Below are 15,227 nucleotides of genomic sequence, written 5' to 3'. Positions count from 1 at the left end.
GTAATAGTTCTGGTTCTGCGTTTTAGTTTTAGTTTTAGTTGGTTAAGTTAGTTGTTAGTAGTTAATTAGTTGTTTATTTTCGCTGGACCATCAAAATATGTCAAATATGTCATGAAATGTATCCAACACGTTATTCACTGTGTCCGAATTTATTTAATTATGAAAATTAGTCGACACGTGGAATATGAGAAAGATGCAAGCAATATCGTGATAATGTAAATGACAAATAATTTTTATATGTAAAAGAAAATAATAATTTATTTTCCTATATTTTTAAAAATACAGTAATTTATATCTTTATATTTTTCTTAATGAAGTAGTTTATCTCCATAGACAGGATGATTATAAATTATTTTATTTTAAAAAATATAAGGAATAAATTACTAAATTTTTTATAGAGAATAATTTACCCATTTACGTATTAAGAAAAAGTAAATTACGTTAAATCCCATGAAATATAATATTCGTGATACATTGTGCGTGTCTGATATATAATGATAAAAATATGTATATATATATATACATAATAATTTGAAATTGTCGGTGCATTGATAATAATATGTATATATATATATATACATAATAATTTGAAATTGTCCGTACATTTTAATATGAAAGACGTACTGCTCTCTCTCTCTCCCCCTCTCTCTCTAATGTGTAATTGTAAGTAATTTAGGGATAATTACATGGCGCTTCTTGGGGATCTTGTATAATTACACGTAAACTCTCTGTGGTTTAAAAATTACCTCTAATATCTTTGAGATTTATTTTCATCTAATAAATAAGTCAATCTATTGGACAAAATTCATCGAATTTAATGTATTAATAAAAAAATTGGATGTAGTTTATATTTATCCCTCAATTGACTTATTATTGATTTACTGTGGGTCAAATAATTTTTTTTATAATCAAACTACCTTAGATATTTTCACACATTAATGCATATGAGGAGGTATATCTTCACGCTTATAAGGGTTGTTTAGTCATAATACATTTGTTTGGCTTGCAATAAGTCAATCAAGGGAAGATATCGATTTTTATTTAGTTTTTTTTTTATTAATATCAGTAAATTCGGTGAATTTTGATTACCGAATGGATCTATTTGTTAGACGGAATTAAATTTTAGGGATACTAGATATAATTTTTCAAATTACAAGAGATTTATATTTGATTACATCAAACACATGAGAGGATGGTGTAACTATCCGTTATATTTATTAGAAATTCTCTGAGATTCTATATCTTGTGGATGTTTTATAATTTGTAATGTGGAGTGTAGAGTATGTCCCAACATAAAGTAAAATCATGGGCAAATTAGTTTTTGGGTAAATTACAACGAGCTCCTCTATATTTTGATATAATTATGAGTACCATATCGTTGTTTGAAAAATTATCAATATTCCTCTTATATTTGATGAAATTATATAGTCATTGATGGAGGCATAAAATTATCGATTTTGTTTTTATTGTATTTTTTTTAAAAAAAATAAAAATTATAAAAAATCAGACGAGAAGAATGGAAAAAATTTTGAGAAATTGTTAATACTTGTCCACTTAATCAATCATTTTGTTTTTTTTAAAAGTAAAATTATAATTGATAGTCCATAATGATATTTTTTGGTCAGTTCACCATAAAAAATAAATGAAAACTTAATAGAGACCAATGAATTGTGCTAGCTGTTGGACGGTTATTAAAGTCATGGGGTATTGATAATTTTTTAAATAACAATGTAGTATTTATAATTAACCAAACTTTACGAAAACTCGCTATAACTTAGTCTTATTTTTATGATACTTTATAGGCACGCGAGTGTAAATAATTAACGAGCGACATTTTCTTATAATTCATATGGAAATTATTTTATAAAAAAATCAATTTTGAGCAATCACAAAAATAAGAGGATTCTTCAAATTATATAAATTATTGCATTCTGTAATTATTTTTCTCCAGAACACCTTTGAAATTACACTTTCAACTTCTTTGAGAATTCTTCTTTTACAACTATACCTCTTCTGAATTCGGATGGAAAATGTTGACGTCAACCACTACTTTTTATCGAATGGTAATAATTCAAAAATAATATTTTATTACATTTACACCCTTTTGACTTAATATATACATTAACCCTATTTGTATTATAAGAAATATTACTTGCAATAAATCATACGAAATGCTGAATGAGCAGAAAAATTGAAAGTTTTTTAAATTTTTTTTTACTAATATCAGTATTTTTCGTCCAAATACTAACAAAAGGGGTATAATTATAGACAGAGAATTTTCAAAAGTGATGCAAATATAATTTCAAAAGGTTTCGGGGACAAAATATAATTTTATATTTTTAAAAAATTCTAAGACTAATTAATCTTTTTTTTTAAAAAAAATAAAATAAGTAGATAGACATTTATTGAACTGTACGATAAACGATAAAACCTTAATACTTTTCAACTTTGTGAATTGAATTAATTATCAAAATGTCGGTAACAATATTTAATAAAGGCCATTAATACCCTATTTAAGACAGAGACTATAGATGAACACACATTTATTGAGCTGCAGTACAATTTATTTTTTTTTTAAAAAAAAAGGGAAAAATTCTGCGCACGTCTCTAAAATTTGGCATTATTATAAATACGTTCTTTTATTTAAAAAATTAAACCTATAACTCTATTAATGTTTAGTACTTAGAATTTTATCCAACATTTATCGTTTTCTATCCGTCGCAGTTAGTATTTTAGAGTGGTACTAACTTTAGTAGGTGGAAATTAATTGAAGAGATAATTATGATTCTGTGTTACGAGGTTTAGTATAATTACATGTATATCTTATGGGGTATGAAAAATTACATCTAGTATTCCGGAGGTTTGTTTCTGTGTAATAAATACGTTTTTCAATTGATCAAAATTCATTAAATTTGCTAATATTAATAAAAAGAATTGAATGCAAATCAATATTTACCATCGATTGATTTATTACTGATTTATTGCAAGTCAAATAATTTTTTTCCAACTAAACTACCCTTATAAAGGTGAAGATATACCTCCTAACATACATTAACGCGTGAAGACGCATGAGGGTAATTTGATCATAAAAAGATTTATTTGACCTGCAATAGTAATAAGTCAAATTTGAGAAATTTGATTGACGGAGGGACTTATTTGTTAGACGAAAACAAACATCATAATGCTAGATATAACTTTTCAAATCAAGGGGATTTACATGTAATTACACCAAATTCTAAAGGAGGAAAATGTAATTATCCCTTAGTTTACTTGATATATATTTGACTGATTTTATCGGAATTAAATGCAACAGCCCTCCTAGTAAAAATAGACCCAAAAAAATCCATAAATAAAAACTAAAAATAAAAATATAATAATTATGTGTGTGTTATGTGATGGAAATGCAGAAAAAATTAAAAAATGATTAATGATTAAATGTTTCTTACTAGAAATTATGTTATGTATATCTTATTTAATTCTTTATAAGTGAAGAAAATTATATTTTGGTAAGTCTGAAATAAATAATAGAGAGAGAACTAAATCAAGATATTATTGGTAAGTAGTTGTTATTTAAAAATAAGGGTTAATTACACTTAGACTCTCTCTGAAAAAATAAATTACACTTTTTTCTAAAACAGTTTTAAAATTACACTAACACCACATTCGAGAATTCACCTTTTACACCTGATCTTTTTTCGTCATGGTTTGAATGAAAAATACTGACATTAGCAAAGAAATAACATAAAATTTTAATTGTACCTCATATTTAATATTTCTATATAATAATTTTGTACTTATATGAAAAAAAATATAATAATATTAATATCACTACATATATATATATATATTGTATTTATTCCTTTACAAATAAAAAAAATATACATGAGAATGTTAAATGAGTCGTAAAATTAAAAATCTTCTCCAAATTTTAACGGAAGGGGATATTGTGTAAATAGAGAACTTTTTAAGGAGTCTAAGTGTAATTTTAATTTTTTTCAAAGAAAGTGTAATTAACTCTAAAAATAGTGAAAAAAACACGTGTAAACAGTGATAATAATAATAATAATAATAATGAATGATGAATTATTAAAGGAGTGTTTATTAGCACCCTTCTCCATATATAAAATAAAATATTACATATACTCACATGTCATCAGGCATGTAACAACAAAAACCTTTCTTTTTTATTATTATATTGCATTAGTACCCCCTTACAAAATTAAGAATTACATAAACCTCCCCATATGATAAGGAATGAAAAAGACTACATTTATTTGTTTTTTTTTTTTTAAAGTTTTTGAACTTAAGTTATTTTTTATCCGTTATATTTATGTGATGAGTAGTAATAACACATCATAAAGCAATAAAAAAATCTCACTCACAAGAGGCCAAAATAGAGTTATTCAAATTTGTCTGGAATAAATGAACAAGCAACCACACGGAGAGAATTGAAGTGAATTTTCGACAGAACAAAAGAAAGAAGGACATTATAAGACGTGCTCTAGACTGCATAGTCGAATATCAGTGTGAATTAATTTTATTAAATTATTTAGTTTCTCAACAAAGCAAAAAACCATCAGATACAAATTCAACTTTTAACTGAAAGTTTGTTCGAGCGCAGTTCATAATTATTCTAAAAGTATTTGTAAATAAATACAAAACCTTATCATGGGTAAAATCCGATCCATTGTCATCTTTAATAATAAAAGTAATTTATTTTGTATTCGCTCACATGTTTATCCTAAAAATATTTAAAAATAAATACGACGGTCATCAGACAATCCTAAAACCTGCCGTGGGATTAAAACCTCATCGACCGTCATTTCTATAGCCTAAGTCATAATTTATTTAATGTGTGCTCATATTTATCCTGGAAATGCTTATAAATAATAAATAAGGATAGATTACAATGGGCTATTCAGAAATTTATCATAATTATAAGGGACAATTATACTTTCTTTTCTTGAGATTTGGTGTAATTATATATACATCTCCTGTAGTTTGAAAAATTACATCTAGTAACCAAACTTTTGCATTCATCTAAAAAATAAATCCCTCTATTAGTCAAAATTTACTGTATTTGTTGATATTAAAAAAACAACTGAATGAAAATTAATATTTACCATCGGTTAACTTATTATTGACTTATTATTGTCTTATTGTACGTCAAACAATTTTTTTCTGATTAAACTACTATTATATATGTGATAATATACCTCTTCACATGCATTCATGTGTGAAAATGTAGAATGATAATTTGATCATAAAAATATTTATTTGACCTCTAATGGATCAGAAATAAGTCAATGGGGGGATATATTTTAGATGAAAGCAAATCTTGACGGTACTAGATGTAATCTTTCAACCCACAAAGAGTTTACATGTAATTATATCAAATCTTAAAGGAAACAAATGTAATTATCTTTAATTATAATTACCCACTATACCCCCTAGTATTAACAATCGTCTGACAAATATTTTCCATGACAACCCATTATAGAAAAAATTTGTTAGACGATCATTAATTACAAGGAGACATTTATAATTCTTTAAATTATGAAAAAGTACTTATAATTATAATAAATTTTAAAAAAATTCATCATAATTTACATTTAAAATAAATACGACAATTAACAAACAACCTTAAACCTCTGATCATAGATTAAAACCTCATCCATTATCAATCTCTAAAACCAAATTACAACATCCTCATATTAACCCTAAAAGCAATTATAAAAAAATTAGAACAGCTAATGAACAACCCTAAAACCCAAGGCGTTGTCATCTCGAAAATGTGGAACCATAGGATAGGTAAAATCCTTACAGAGAGAGCCAAAAACATCATATTCCAAGTCGCACAGCAACAGTATAGTACTGTAAGAGAATTGACATTTGTAGAGCACCAAAAAGTCCAATGGCCAAAGATTTTCACGTGCCGCAGCAAGCAAGCATGTGTGGTGGTTCTTCCTCTTTTCATATTATTCATTCATCTCCAGCAGCACGTGTTTTTCACTTTGTAAAAAGACGGCCATTCATTGGCCCTGAACCTCCTACCCAAAATATCCCCTTATATATTCTCTCTCTTTCTCTCTCTCTCTCTCTCTCTCTCTCTTCATTTCCTTACAGTATTATACATTATTGTTACTATATCTGCAGTTCTATTTCCTCTCTCTCTCTCTCTCTCTTTGTTATCTGCTTCCCCACTTCTTCTCATTCTTTAACATTTTTGTCTGAGTAAATATCCCCCCCTTTTCAGTTGGTTTTTTGTGTCTGAAATGGAGATAGATTTTCTGGGTCTGAACTCACCCAAGTACGTCGACGTGGAGCGACAGAGTTGCAAGAATTCATTCACGGATTCAGGTTTTTTTTTTTTTTTTTTCTTCAAATGAATTTTGATAAAATTAGGAATCTGAATTATGTAATATATATTGTAGTATGAATTTGTTTGCAGGTAATGGAGGAGTTGAGACGTCCTTGTCTCTCAGCACAAGTTCTTCACTTGATTCACAGAGAGACATCCTCAATTTCTGCGAGGTTCTATTCAATTCCTTTCTTTTTTTCTGAATTAGGTTCAGTTTATTATTATGTATATATTTATTTAAAGATTTTATAAATTCTCGTATTTCTTATATTTTGAACTTACAAAATATCGGATCTTATTTTAAAAATAAGATAAACGGAGCTAATAATGTATCAATACCAACTATTCTCCGAAAAGGCTTATAATTTTTTTTTTTATCAAATACTACGCAACATCTTAATGGCCGGTGGAATATTTTATATGATATTTAAAAACGCTTATAAGCTCACCAAAAAAAAATCGAGTAATTCAATCTAAATTGCCAAATTTACATTTTTGATTCGAATGTAATGGAAACTTATTAATTTGTGACATTTTTGTAGCGACAGAGTGGGAACCCGGCCGGCACCCTGCGCACCTTGAACGCCTCTAAGACAGAACAACATAGTCTAATTCTTGTCTCGACGCCGGTGTTCCGCCCCTCTCCGACCACCACAACCGCCGGATTTCTCTACGACCTAAACGACAACTCAACCAGCTTAAGGTAATCCAGATCTAATCCCGTCTTTGTAAAATACACCAATTGTATTCCGTGTCTGGTTTTGAACCAATCACATATCAAGCGCAGCATTCCGAACTGTAGGGACAATTCTCGACTACTTTAGACTGTGTGTAAAATGTAAAAGAAGAGACAGGAAAGACGTGAGTGCTGATTCTGCCGTTTTACTTGTGCAGGAACATTTCTGAACTCCCAGTTGAGCCTGCTTCGTTAACCATGCTATATGCGGGCTGTCCCAGCACTACTGTTTTCAATGATGCTTTGTCCGAAAAGGTTTTCCTTTTACAACCCCTTCTCGTTTCTGACATATGCCTTCACTAATTCTTGCTACCTTAAATCGTTTTTCCTGTGTTGCAGGCTGATGGTACTATGTACATGGTTGGGAATACATCAACCAGGCTTGCTGACAGTGCAAGAATATGCACCAGAAAAACTGGTGTGTTTTTGCTGTTAATTTTACCGTGATGATAATATTTTTTGTTTATTTTGTGATATTTGTTTGATGATTAACGTCGACGACTGAATATAGGGTATACTCCCACGGTGGCTATGGCTCGGAGGGCGACCTTGGCCAGATTTTTGGAGAAGCGGTTGCACCGGTAGGACTCGGTTTCCCTTAGGTCAAGTTACTGTCTTTAATTCAGAGGATGTTCTAGTTAAAGTTATGGGTAAATTACAACGAGCTCCTTTAAAGTTTAATATAATTATAAATATCTTTTTATTGTTTGAAAAATTACAAAAACTCCCACAATGGACTGTCATGAAGGATATTTGTTAGTCAACTGTTAATTTTTTAGGGACGTAAGCTTTGATTTTTCCTAAATTTATTCTAGGAGCTTTGTAAGTTCTTCTATTGTTATAAAATATTTTTGAAACTTATAAGGAGATAAAAAAGGTTGCAAAATTTTAATAGATCGCTTTGGGGTAAAGTGCAATTATTCTTTATGAAATAAGAAATGTGCAAGAAATAAATACTCTACGAAAATTAAGAAAAATTCTTATTTTGACCAGATTTTTTTTTAAACGAAAATTGAGTTTAGTAAGTTGATCTAAATTAAATAAGATAGTTAATTTATGTAAATCAAAATCGTAACTCTTGATCTATGTTAAGTAAATTTTTTAGGATAAATTACATGGACAGTTCTCTAAAATTAAATCTAATTATAAATTACGATGGGCTTCCTTAAATTTGTAATAATTATAAATAATTATTCGTTGTTTAAATATTTACAAGTACCCCTGAGATTAATTAGCATCTAACAAATATTTCCCACAATGAATTGTTGCAAAAGGATATTTGTTAGTTAGCCGTTAATTCAAGGGGTATTTACGATTTTTCAAACAATAAAAGAGTGTTTATAATTATGAAAATCTCAAGGGAGCTCATTATAATTTATCCTATATCTAATTACACACACCTTTTGCTCTTGCCCTTTATGAAATTATGGTACCATAGAGAAGAATGTTAGTGTAATGTACCTTATGGCATTTTTATGTAAAATATTTTTAAGTAATTACAATTATAATTTTAAAAGGTGTAATTATAATTTTTCAAAAATCAAGAGGTATTAGTATAATTAGAATGATCTTATGTGGTGCGAACATAATTTACCCAAAATTCCCAGGGTTCATTCGGAGACCATACTTTAACAGAGGGGCCTTTTTGCAAATTTTCTATTTCATATGAGTCTGAATTTGCATTTTTCCCCAAATTTTTGTATTTTTGTCAAAAATTAAACTTGAAACTAATTAAGAAATTTTTACTTCTTAAATAACAATTAATTAAATAAATATTTTATGAGCCCATAAAAAATAAATATTTTAATAATTTTACAATTTCACCCTCACTAATTCCATATATTATGAAAACAGCATGAATCAAGCAAGAACATCTCATCAACTCATGGGGAAATCACTCAATGCTGCCTATTCTGAAGTCTTCAACCAAGCTATTACCAGAAGCAACAAGAAGAAAAACAAAAGCCAGATCACATTATGATGGTAAGATGTACCGTCCCAACATAATTTTTCTGCTAAGTTCTTACAATAATGCAGCTACCTAAGTAAACATGGGACAGACAATCTCCAGATGTCATTAAATTCGCCAGTCACTCACCTCAAGTTTACACGGCTCTGCAACGGTATCTCTCCGTTTACTAATTCTTGGGTTTTAATTTCTTGCAACAGTTGCAAAATCGACGAGGACAGCCAGACGGGAGCGACTGCAATAATGTCCTACCTAAGTGAAAAGATGTTAGCGTATTGATTCATATATGAAAAATTCATCGTACAGCAACAGTTAATACCAACAATAAGCATTAAAAGTAGTAGAGGATGCACATGACCGATCATTGATTTCTATTGCCAATGAACGGAGGCGAGCATCCAAGATTTGTGCCGTATTGTTCAGTTATAAACTACGAACGATTCAATCCTTAAATTTATATAATGTTAAGAAATTTTTCTTTCAAGCAGCCTCTCTGTTTCCACTTTCTTTAGGATTCTTGAACATATTGTCTACTACTGTTAACAGTTAGTACTAAATTATTACATGTTAAGGCACAGCCCAGATCATCATTATCATCTGCTAATGGAGATATCTATGACAACTTCAACCGAACCAAGTTGATTGACTCTTATTCACACAAACTTTTAATTGCAACAAATCCATCAAAACCTTGGATGAATCAGACAATAGCTTGTACACTTGTGCTATGTAAGTAGTAAACATAGACAGCTTGCCTGAGCGAGCAGCAACCAAAACAAACATGGGCATACACCACCAACATGGATTTCTACTTGTCGACTATCGTATTTCACAGCATACATGGTTGTTTTGCTGTTTTCGAGTATTTAATGAGCCAATCAATAACGACGTATATGTTTACCTCCTCCTTGCAAGAGATCATATAGCAGCATACTTCCCTATCTGTGATTGAATTTAAATCTCTAGAGAGGAAAATGGAAAAAAAGAATGGCAGTAAATGTTCGCAAAGATATAGAAAGGAACGAGATAAAGGCTATTGAACACATTTATACGTACAGCTGATCAACGAGTGCTTGCTTTGACAGTGCCTCTAATTTGTCAATTTTGTTCCCAAGGATGAGTAGAGAATCCCACCTAACGAAGGTTTCTTCAAGAGATCGTGCAAGTCACTTTGAGAGATAGGGATGCTGTCCCTATCAGCAGCATCGACGACATATCTGCATCAAGTAGGAAGATCATTTTGGAAAGAAAGACGCACTGGATGAATGATACACTCTATCCAAAAAGACAACGAAATTTGATAGCATGAAATAGAAAATATTCAGAATCTTGCTAATCTTTCAAAAGTCAGTTTGCAATAAATTGGCTCGTGGTTGATAATTTCTCTAGCGTGATGGCTTGAACTGGATGAAGACAAAGAGAGTGGCCAGCCCATTGTTCGATCGCCAATTCACTAGAGAAATACTCAGTTGATGAACATGGAAAACGCCAGCACATGTAGAAATCTCAACAGGTATCAATAAATTGTTTTGGCTCGGTGTATGGACCAGAAAGGATTGCACATGGCTCGATATAATTTTTAACAGAAAAGGAATATCTGCTGAACATAAGCACATGGTATAACAAACAGCAAGTAGAAGCATGGCACCTCGACAATATTGCTCCCACATGGAACAAAATCTCCCTTGGCCTCCCAAGTCCCAAAGTTTTATCTTCACATTTCCTTTTGTGACTTTACGCATGTTAAATCCCACCTGTTTTTGGGTTGCAGAAGAATTTCTGTGTTAAGAATTGTTATTGCTAGAAAGTTTAGTAGCTGAGGCAGTTCACAAATAAACAAGTCGAGAAGACACCTACAGTTGGAATCATATCCTTGTTGTAGCCACCTGTCTGGAGGAACAACATCAATAAGTATTGTGAAATCAGAAATGAAACAGAGCAAGAAATAGGTGGTAGTGTGCATGAAAGGGCCTGAATCTGATTACACGTGATAGGAAACATGTGCTTGCATGAGTTCGCATGCATGTGTGCAAGTGTGTGTGTGAGAGAGAGAAAGAGAGAGATGTGCAACAATCTCAAGTTCACTCACAGCAACAACCTTGATGTCTTCCCTGCATTTTGGAGGTCCCTTCCATTTCCTGTTTGAAGAATAGGTTGGAGAGGAACAGTTGGAAATAAACAGATTTCAAATGTCGAGAAATATATGCTTTCTTATATGAAGTTTATCACGGCAGTTCTCAGCCCCTTTAACAGAATCCAAATCAAATATGATTCGATAATTAAAATATGACCTCGTTAATTAACCTAACTTAGAGTAGCCAAATGACAAGAGGGGCGGTGTTGATTGGAAAATGAATCGACCAAAACTTGTGATCCATGACTTAGCAAGGAGCTGCCTGATCGTTTATTTAAATCGTTTTCAAAATGCTTCAAACAAGAATTTCTACACTAATTCAAAAGATCACCTCTACATAAATTAAGTCGGACAGGATTTTTTCATGAATCGTATTTTTAATGCCACGGGAAATACATACAAAAGTATACATCCATACGAGCATCCACAAATACAGGCATGAAACATAACATACAGAAAATACCAACAGAAAGAAACACAAGGAAAAGGATCATTTTGAAAATACATGACCAGCATATATCATATCATTATGTTGTATGAAAAATGAGGGGTCTGTAAATAAAATGGCAGGAAGCTTCTTCTCCTTTGCGATAGAAAAGGATCTCAAGGCGGAATGCTTGCATTGACTTAAACTACAAGGTGGAAGGAGGAATAGGAAATAACAATAAATTTTACGTTATGATGCTAAGTCAAAGAGGCTAGTTAAAACGTCAGTTCCTCCTAGAGCAGCAATTCGGCTGCTGGCTACCAACATATTAATATAATAATTCATTGTGAAGATATTAAAAAATAAATTAAAAAGTTTGCCAGCCGCACAACCCAAAATCTCATTGGTACTCATGTGAGAATCTAGCCTACAGCATGCATTTAGGGCGATGACAAGGCAACAATTTCACTATGACAATGGCTGCAGCTTGTGATAAATATGAACCCATAAGGTTAGAAAAGAGAAGAAACTAGAGGAAGTATCATTTAAGTACCAAGATCTTATCATCTATGTGCCTACAAATATGGGCTGTGATTCATTGAAGGAGGCATGCTGGAGAACTGAGTAGAGATAAAGAAAGTTATGAGATTAGAGAAGGAAGTAAGACAAAAGAATTGTTGTTAAAGAAATAAATATTTAAACGATCCTCCTAATTTCCAAACCGAATAGTTCTTGGAGGTAATCACTTGAATGTTTGTTTTGATGTAAACATATGTTATCCTTCTCCATCATAACTTGTCTCTTTGTAGATCCTTCTTTGCTAAGCTTACTTTTAAATAATGAAAATGTGTGAATCTTCCTGCCATATTTAAATAATATTATGGGCGTGTTAGCATGGACTTCTGCTTTCTAAAGTTGAATTTAAGTGATTTTAAGAAAAAATATTAGCTTTAAAAGTGGAAACTGTTCAGAAATTGATTTCAAAAGTAGTTGAAAATGGGAATAGAATGCTTCATAGAAAAAACAACTCATGCTTAGAATTCTTTTGTAGGATAATACCGTAATCCAAAAGTTTTTCTTTTTTAGAGGATATTTTTGAAATAGTATTATAATATAGATTATCGAAGGATAAAAATTTCTAAAGTAAATTCCAAAAATAACAAAACCACCAAGAAGTAGTAGAAGCATACTCCTTGATGTTTCTTGCTTTTGCTAAAAAGCAGCTGAAATTTAGCTTCTGAGAAGCAGAACACGCTGCCCAAATGGCCCAATCCAACTTAACTTTTGTAATAGGTTGATAAGCATTTTAATTAATTTTTGCAGACACTCCCTATAAATACTTTTAACAAGATGAACGGCTAGTGTGAAAACTTCATTAAACACTTGAATGAAAAATGCAGTAATATCTATGCATCCGAACTATGTCTGAAACGGCCCCAAACATATTTATGCATGGATGGGGTTAGGCCATCTCAATCCTTGATCCTAATCCCTTGGCATAAGGTATAGCGTTCGACAGGTAAAAGTCGGTCCACGGCTAAGACATATGTACACATGATTGATCACCAATGGATAAAAAGGTGCACGTTATTAGAGATGACACTAAGTACGATCTGAGTAAAAAGGCAGAGGGGCTAATAACGTAAAGTAAGTTATGACCATAAGTCTTTAGCCCCTCCGGAAGCCCAAAAGGAAGATTATGCATACAAACTTTTGGGTAAAGTAAGTTATGTTGGAAGGGAGTTCTCTGTACAGGTTGTGCTTTATCAGCAAACCTAGCATTACATTTGTAATTATCGCAAATTTCTGTATGTTTTTGACGCATATACAACCTAAATCTTTTTTATTACGAGTATTCTTGCTCATTTTCAATGCTTAATAAAGAACAGCAATGTGACAAAAGAAACTAGACCACAACTACCTGTAACTACTTGAAATCATGAACATATCAAAGTATGTCTGGGAAAGGGAAAATAAATCACTCAAGTAGGGATCTTGAAATTAAAGCCCCAGTTCAAAATAGTCTGTTTTGGAGGATTTACAACCAATTAACTCTAGCAGTTACAGTTACCTCTGAAATCTTCACACGTTTCCTTTCTCTTTTTGCATCCTCATATATTATTTAGTGCATTTCTTCAGCTTTTAGGCAATGTCAAAAGGACTTGTTAATTTAATTTCATGAAGTATAAAAATTTTACTTCCAATGATTATACAAGAAATTAATCCTCACCAATTCCGGATATCATAAATCAATTTCACCAATCGTTTTTGGTCAAACGAGCTGTTACACAAAATTCAAACCACCTCCAAAACACAAAAACTCAGAAAAAGATGGCTTCTTTCACATTAAAGTTCAACATAAAAAATTGGAAAGAAATATCACGCTTCCTATCTTCATTTCAATATGCTATATCATTTATGAATACTGAAGCTAGGGAGAAACTCAACCCTTAACACGATAAAAAGAAAATAACCGAGTTTCAACTGCATTCATCATCAGAGAGTTTTGGATTAAAGCTCCCAATCTATATCTACACAAATTGCCAATTCTTTCAAACTATGACCATGATTTTTCATATACTACAAATTCTACGTACTTGGAAAACAAAAGAAGTTGGCCCACTTCACATTTATGGCAATATTACACTTTTATTCCCAGAGGGATAGGGGGTTCAACATTTTTGTTTTAAAACAGAGAACCAAATGTGTCGTGTTTTCTTAATTTTAGAACTTTCAAAAATACCATAAAGCAGAGCACCAAAAGTATTGTCCCTATCCTATGGGTAAACTTGCCTCTTATTTACTAAATCCATTTCCACTCTCTAAGAGTAATGCCTAACAGACAACTACTTACTTCCTAGTACCAAGTTTCCCTTTGTATTGAAAAATCATCTTCAAGAATATTACAAAACCAAAACCAACAATACAGATTAAAACCTTTTTGTGCAAGTTATAGCAAACACTACAAATAACTAAAAACATTATATAAACAAGAACATGTTAAAACCACAAAAAGACTGTTCCAAGACAACTTCTAGAAAATTTCAGTACTCAAAGAGAGAAAAATGAACTCAAAATCCACTACATAACCCAATAGAAAAGTAAAAAGAGATACCTTAACCAGTTGAGGAAAAAATCAAGCCCATTTTCAAGAATTCAAGGTAATGAAACGTCACGAGATCAATAGACGGCAGATTGAAGAAAAGAGTACCAAGGCGTTGGTATCGCAAGTGTGGTTCTTGAATTCTCAGTGGGAGCAGAAAGGTGACAGTACGGATGGGCGTTATGAGAAATGCGACAAATGTGCTAAGCTTCACCGACTCAAAGAAAAACGCATTGCTTATGACATAACACAAGCAGGCTTATTAATAGCGTTTCTTTCCTTTATGCGGGTTTGGACTCGAGGGAAATATTTGAATATTTTTCTTAAATTACTTTGTATTAAATAATTTGAGTTTTATTAATATTCAATAAAATATAATTAAAATTTAGACGTGAAGTACTTAATTTTTTCAATTTAAAATTATTTGAACAAATTCAAAAAACTTAGTACCAGGGATTGAAATTTATAATTTGAAATCCATTAATCCAAATAGAGTT

At 31.1% G+C, this 15,227-nt stretch overlaps 1 protein-coding gene and 1 non-coding gene across 8 annotated transcripts; one reads left to right on the top strand and one right to left on the bottom strand.

The window, feature by feature from the left end:
- On the top strand, positions 6,088-9,550 carry LOC105167721. Of its 4 annotated transcripts, none has more exons than XM_020695656.1 (8): positions 6,088-6,360; positions 6,435-6,534; positions 6,910-7,064; positions 7,256-7,352; positions 7,437-7,515; positions 7,609-7,678; positions 8,952-9,080; positions 9,267-9,550. In XM_020695656.1, exons 2-7 carry the CDS (start codon positions 6,436-6,438, stop codon positions 9,076-9,078), a joined length of 627 nt encoding a protein of 208 aa, XP_020551315.1. In that variant the 5' UTR covers positions 6,088-6,360; position 6,435; the 3' UTR covers positions 9,079-9,080; positions 9,267-9,550. The 4 variants fall into 4 exon arrangements, with proteins under 4 accessions (XP_020551315.1, XP_011085843.1, XP_020551314.1 ...); XM_011087541.2 differs by having other exon boundaries at positions 6,089-6,360; positions 6,452-6,534; XM_020695655.1 differs by having other exon boundaries at positions 6,093-6,360; positions 6,904-7,064.
- LOC105167722 lies at positions 9,074-14,955 on the bottom strand. 4 transcript variants are annotated; one of them, XR_848273.2, is made up of 7 exons: positions 14,743-14,955; positions 11,156-11,204; positions 10,924-10,956; positions 10,715-10,820; positions 10,123-10,283; positions 9,968-10,028; positions 9,074-9,318 (listed from the first exon to the last, which is right to left on the bottom strand). It is a non-coding gene; the product is annotated as an uncharacterized LOC105167722 (transcript). The 4 variants fall into 4 exon arrangements; XR_848270.2 differs by lacking the exon at positions 9,968-10,028; XR_848274.2 differs by lacking the exon at positions 9,968-10,028 and having other exon boundaries at positions 9,074-9,314.

The sequence above is a fragment of the Sesamum indicum genome, linkage group LG8, assembly GCF_000512975.1.
Source record: "Sesamum indicum cultivar Zhongzhi No. 13 linkage group LG8, S_indicum_v1.0, whole genome shotgun sequence".
Taxonomy (NCBI): Eukaryota; Viridiplantae; Streptophyta; class Magnoliopsida; order Lamiales; family Pedaliaceae; genus Sesamum; species Sesamum indicum.
This window is presented reverse-complemented; position numbering and strand designations above follow the sequence as displayed.